At 32.9% G+C, this 6,782-nt stretch overlaps 1 protein-coding gene across 13 annotated transcripts in view; it reads right to left on the bottom strand.

Moving 5' to 3' along the window:
- Positions 1-6,782, bottom strand: part of LOC117168793 (DENN domain-containing protein Crag) — a 205,549-nt gene that overhangs the window by 62,660 nt on the left and 136,107 nt on the right. Inside the window, exon 18 of one of the 13 annotated variants that reach the window (XM_033354607.1) lies at positions 3,770-3,859. The exons of the other annotated variants lie outside the window; for them this stretch is intronic. Coding sequence (XP_033210498.1) covers positions 3,814-3,859 — 46 coding nt within the window. The 3' untranslated portion in view covers positions 3,770-3,813. The remainder of the gene's footprint in view (positions 1-3,769; positions 3,860-6,782) is intronic. 13 annotated transcript variants of the gene reach the window in all.

Genomic DNA, 6,782 nt, shown 5'->3' with positions numbered 1-6,782 from the left:
ATAGTTGCACAAACACGATACCTAACCTCGAAATCCGCCACGTGTTCGCGAAATGGTAGCCTCCTCTCAGTTATTTTTATCACTTATTCAGAAACGAGATTGTCTGTGCCGCGAAATAAAGTAGGGTTTCGCATGTGCTTGACAGGATTGCGATTATATTCGTAGATAATGGGGTTAATCACATGGTTGTAAAATGGTAAGGTTGGGGCAGTTAGACTAAGAAACGTTTCTTTTTTTTTTGTTTTTGGTACGATGGGTGATTTTGAGGTCCTATAATTTTTTTTGTGCACTCTATCGTAAGGAAGATCGCGATACTTTTGTGAGAAAAAGTGATGCTTTAAATTCATTCACATTTCTGTTGTGTAAATAAATTTAACTTAAAACTCTAAACATTGGCCTTTCTTATTTTGTGGTTAGGTGAATTCCACCCCTGTGATTTATTCTGGTTGGTTTGATTCTCATGCGTTTTATTTTAAAATATGTACTATTGACTCTAAAGAATGAAAATTTTTAATAACAAATTTTATCACGTAGAGAAGACGATTGTTTAGGTTTCATTTTCTTTCGCTAGTGGCTGGCGCCCTAGACCCTTTTGAGCAATAAACCCCTGACTTTGTGGTCGAGATTTGGATTGCGGCAAATAAGCCATAATCACGGACATAATTTTTGAGGCCGAAATATGTTCTTGACAATGTGTACCAGAACTTTGCATCCGAAAACGTGTAATTTCTCAACATTTGCTTTCTCTGAATGCCATAACTCGTACGGTGCCTTCATTCGGCATTTTGTATAAAGTCGATGCTGTAAATGATTTTCTGTATTTACAGCTTCTCTCCAATACCTTTTATCCATTCTAGCGTGGATCATCATGCACCTTGTCATTTCTAGCAGGGGCATATTCTATCGTTCTACTACTTCGTTCTGCTGGGGGAGTAAGCGACTATGTACTGCATGCAAATCCCTTCCTTCATTAAATAATTCTGCAGATCTACATTCACATATCCCCTTCCTTGATCTGAACGAATTATCTTAGGTTTCTTTTTAAATTGTGTTTTCATTAACTCTACAAATGCTTAATTAGACCTGCAGCTTCGACTTTATGCTGCATCAAATGGACTACTGAATATTAGCTATAATCGCCAATAACTGTAAGGATTATACCTTTTGTTGACTGGGGTTATTATCCTCATGGGTCTGCGAACGTCTGAATGTATCAAGTCCAAAGTTGCTGTTGACCTAATTTCAGATACCTTTGGAAATGATCTTTGTTTGCGAGTTTCTTGATTGCTGTTTGTCGATCTTTTATTGTTGCCAAATTTACTCTTTCGCCTGTCACCAAGTTGTATAAGTTGTCTCCGCATCCTGCTACTACTGCTATTGTCCTTCCTCCAGAGAGTATTTTGCAGTCGGGCTTGCAGAATATTCACGTTCGTTTAAGAAATAGCTTTTCTCTATTAATTTTTAAATTCAACTATCAATTAATGGAATGAATAATTTTAACTACAATTTGTCATTATATTTCATTAAATCCGTGGTATTTTGCAGTACGTATTTAATGTAAGAAATTACTAAACCTCAATTTGTTACTAAAATAGGTGTAATCGAGAGTGTAATAGGTAGAATCGAGATGGTATAATTTTGCAAGAAAACTTTAGTAATGAAAAAGGAGACCTAGCAGTTAGCGGTAGCACGTTTAACTTTTCTTGCTTGAATTTCATTCAGCTTTTATTATATTCAACTCATAAAAATTAAAATTGCTTTCGGAAGAATTATTTCCCTTACCATTATTTAGAGTTTAGAGTTGTAGACTTCAGCCCTAAGTCTTTGGTTCTTGAGTGCTTAAAGAGAGATTTGTGTCTTCTAACAGCTCCAAAGTCAGTTAATCTATTCAAAGTTCGGAAATCAAGATAATTACAGTACTACCTGAGTTATTCGTACTCTATTTGAAGTATTTACTATCTATCCTTCGTTTCCAGAATACCGAGTGCAATAAATGTCCCCTGGCGAGCGTGAGGAAGTTCATGACTCTGCACCTGTCTCATAGGTCGCAACCAGTGGCAATAAGTACTATCCCTAATTTACATCTCTTCCTAAACACACTATCTGCTTCATACCTTGAAATCCTACTCAAATTCACGCTGCCCTTAAGTGCCAGTTGATAGTTTACTGGCAACTTGCAGTTAGTTAACAACTTAGCAATAAGCATTGTGTGTCAGAACAATAATCAAGTGTCTCGAGGCGGTCAAGGCAGAAGAAAATCGACGACTACTTTATGCAGAACACCAGTCTGCAATATAATTTCACACAAAAAGGTTTTTTGAAGAGTGAAATCATATCCGACATCTGTGATCTGTTGATGCCTGTCACTTTCTCTGAACAGGAAAAAGGTTATCAACAAAATTTGGTCAAATTTTAAATGCGTTGAATGTAAACATAGAGTACATTCATTTAATTTTAAAGAATGACTCTAGAAAGAAAGTAGCGAATGAGAATTTTAACACCTCATCAACAGAGTTATGCTACCTTTCTCTAGTCGATTCTGTGTTCTTTCATGTACTCAATGAATGCAGTGTCGTGAAGAAAAGTATTAAGGAATGTGAGTCTATTTCTACTCACTGCCATATGTCCGCTGATGATCGCTGCCATCTTTTTAAAATTGATGCCAATATTCACTCGAGTATAGACGATATAATTAGCAGAGACCAACAGAAGAAAGACACTATCAAATCTACGGTGGGTTATCGTAGAATGACTCATTCAGATAGTGCAAACCTTGGGAGCCTCTGTGAAGAATATGTTTGCAGAGAAATCCAACATTTCGGAAATAATAACAGCTGAATTGTCAGTGCAGAAATCTTTTGTAAAGAAAAAATGCAGTTCTAGTTTATCTTGGTTCCAGTCTAGTCTGTAAATGGAAATTAGTTAAAAAGTGAGCGAGCTTCATACGAAACCACGCAATTCATTGGCGACAGTAATGGACCGTCGATTTAAATCAATTTTCTTTTCTCGCGGAACTCTAGAAGTTGTGAACGATATGCTGAGAAGTCGTGTACAGGAATTTACAAAATAATTCAAAACATCATAGAAATTTTTACAGAATCAGAGGACGCTGTTGACAATCATTCTATATCTTCCTTGGAGAGCAGCTATACAGATATTGTAGCAGCAGCAAATATGCATCCATTTCTTGTGAAGGACAAAACAGTAAAACAAAATCAAATTGTACATCACGGAATGTATAATGGATCGGACAAGCGATCTCAGGGCATTTTGGAGTCCGAGAAAGGAACACTTTCCACGATTAAGTACCGTTGCTGCTAGAAATCTAACAGCACCGCCAATCACAGGTAATAAGGAAGTATTATTTTTCAATAACGATTTTGAATTTGAAATATTGAAGAAAAAAGTCTTTTCAAAGTTCAATTTACGTTGCGAAGGCCAGTGAGACAAATAAATTTTTTTTTTATTTTGACCACAAATAAGGATGACGAATTTTTAAAAATTAAAAACAATTTGTTTCAGATATTTTTTTAATTCACATCTCCATTTTTTTACATATCAGATTTTAATGAATAAAATACCTGCTGTGAAAAACAATGAGATAGTTTTTGAGAAAAAAGAAAAAAATGCCTGACCAACAAAACAGGCAACATTTTTTTAAATTTAAAAATCTTGTTTCAACCGTAATACAGCACTCTGATTAATAAAAACAAAATTTTTATTTGTATTTTAAGCAAGAATTTTTTGAAATTTTTTTGGTCTTACTAACCTGTACAACATTTATTGTATTCAAATCAAAATAGGGTAATCCGTTTACGAGATGAATGCCTTTTTTTTTAGTTTTCTTCTCCCTCCATAACTAAAAAAAAAAGAAGAAATTTTAAGAGTAGGATTTGCCGGATTTAATATTCTTATGTATTCTAATGTACGCTGCCAATATAGGCTTGATAAGAGCTAGTAAAAATCACTAGTAAAAATGTTACACAAACTGATTCTAAGGTAACAAGATTGAACTAGATGGAACTAGTTCTTTGTTTTTCAATTTCTAAAATGGAATAGAATATTTATTGTATTTGTTATTAGCGATGAAATATTTTGCCTTATAAAGTTTCTGTCCCATCAATCTCAAGGAAGTTGATATATAAATTATTGTAAATTGATTCTGAAAATAAATTTGCATATGGGGCATTATTTATAAAGTAACCCCACCTAAAAATTCTAAGTTTTCAATTCGGGTTTATATTGGGTAAAGTATCCTATTACATAGGATGCCTCATACCAAATTTTAGGTACATAGAAAAATTAGTTTGCGCATGCGTGAAGTTGAAAGTTTGGACTATAGTTCGCGTACCATTGGCTTTGAATGCCTGTAACTATTATCTACTATAGGCAAACTACTTTTATACGTTGGACCATTTTTATTTTTCTATGAATAGGCTTTAAATAAACCTTATCTTATGTACTCAAATCCCTGGAAGGGAATTATGGACCTGGGCTTGCTTCTCGAGTAACAGGATAAAGTTTTAGTGAAGGAATCCTCCTAGCACGACGCACGCTACCATAACGCTGTTGAGAGAGAACCACATGGAGTGTTATAACCAAATTCACATGTTAGCTGACAGGTGGCGAATATTGAATTCACCCGTAAACGAGACAGTGTACACTCTATAAGGATGAACATCTAATTCGACAATATGATCGATCTTAGAGATTGTTCTTAAAGCCAAAATTTTGAAGATAATTTGCATATGGTTTGAGTAATTTTAGTTATATTGAATTCAGATCTAGTATTCGCCTTTGCGCATGTGCAAACTAATTGTTCGATGCACCTAAAATTTGGTATTGGCCATCCTATCCAATAGGAGAATAAATTTACCCGATATAAACCCGATCTGAAAACTTAAAATTTTTAGGTAGGATCACTTGAGAAATAATGCCCCATATACGTAACTATAAATAAAAATGATTCATATTCAAATAAACTTGGCCATTCTATAAGAGTTGAAGAAGTCTATTTTGAGCTGACATAAGTCTTTTTTGGTAATAAGGTGTACAATTGTATGTGTTTATTTTTAGAGCTTTGATTGGTGATAAAAAATTGCGAAATTATAAATGAAGCCTTCTTGTAGAAAATTACGCACAAGAAAGTACTTTATCTGAGAGATAAAAGTTCGCCATAAATATGTAAATTAAATACCCGCCCCGTCGAAATATTCCTGCTATCTATATTTATAAGTTTTATTCTCTATCTGTAATATAGGGCACAGGACGGTAAGACTCTAATTTAATATGAATGTCAATAAACGTAAAAAATTATCGAAAGTTTTGAATTCTTCAATTTGATTGCTTCTGCGACAATGAGAAGAATTTTTATTTGAATACACTTGTCTAAAATGAAATAAAACTTAAATTTAGCAAATTTTGTTTAATTCAAACAAATATATGATACCAATTTTAAATAAAATTGGATTAAATCCATCAAATTCTTTGGTAAATTAAAAAATTACCTTATATGAGACCTTGAATTTTCAGGTTATTCATTTAAAATATATTTTGTTAACTAGAAATAAGAACTTGTTTAAACGACATAAGATGCATTCAAACAAATTTTTTGTTTCAATCAAAGAAATATTTTGCTCAGGGAAGAGAATATAAATCTTTTACTTCCTTATTCCCATTCTCAATAATATAATGCAAGTTCATTTTTAAATTCAAACTAATAATATTTTAATATTATATAATTGCTTAAAGATATGCAATGAGATCAGTTTTGATATTTAGAGAATACTTTTCACATTTCCATACATATATTAGGCTACAATAATGTGTCAGTAATTACTAATGAATAATTATCAAAAATCGTTATGCTTATTCACAAAATTGTGAAATTATCTGGAGAAATCGGTAATAAGAAGTTGAGAAAATTAGAAGAACCGCAAGACTCCTTCACCGTAATTACAAAGCCTATAAAAAAAATAGTGTAAACTGTAAACAGCGGCGGTCAACAAGGAAAAAGTAAAAAGAACTGCAGCAGGTATAGCATTATACCAGATCTCAAACAGTAGCCGAACATTCGGTTGTCCCATCTTTATTTACAACCATTACAAATTAATTATAGACAGTATCAGCACAGACATAAGACCTTCTTTGTTCAATCTGAAAATCTTCAATAAGATGGTACTTTTTAATAGTTAAAACTAAAGTCCACTTTCTTGTTAAGTAAAAAATTCACCAATTTTTTTATAAAAGTCCAAAGACACAAACTTTTTCGAACTTTAAAAAGATTTAATTTACAAAACAACGTTCAAATCAAAAGATTATTATAGATTAAACATTATTTTGTCCACATAAAATTTTTTTCCCACTGTGTAACCTTAAACTAACACAGCCCATGATTTCACAAATTAAAATTAAAAACTTTTTTCCATACTATTTTTATGAGAATTTTCAAGTGTATGGACATGGGTAATTAGTGATGTATTTCATTTTACAACCGAGATAAAGGAAAGGGGAATCAGAAGGATCTCTTCCAATTTGATCCGTGGGATTAAACTCAGTATCAAGGAAGTACTTCCAGCAATTGGAATTAATCAAACTATAACGATGAAAATAGCCACACGTAGCTCGCTGATTATGAGTTAAATTCAACTGGGATATAGTATATATTCACTGAATATTTAAGAGTCAGGTATGAATCTGGAATGAAAATGCGATAGAAAAGGTTATATGGGAATAGGGGAAGGATATATCAGCGGGTATGGACAAAAGGGAATTAAAATAGA

The sequence above is a fragment of the Belonocnema kinseyi genome, chromosome 3 (assembly GCF_010883055.1).
Source record: "Belonocnema kinseyi isolate 2016_QV_RU_SX_M_011 chromosome 3, B_treatae_v1, whole genome shotgun sequence".
NCBI lineage: Eukaryota > Metazoa > Arthropoda > Insecta > Hymenoptera > Cynipidae > Belonocnema > Belonocnema kinseyi.
This window is presented reverse-complemented; position numbering and strand designations above follow the sequence as displayed.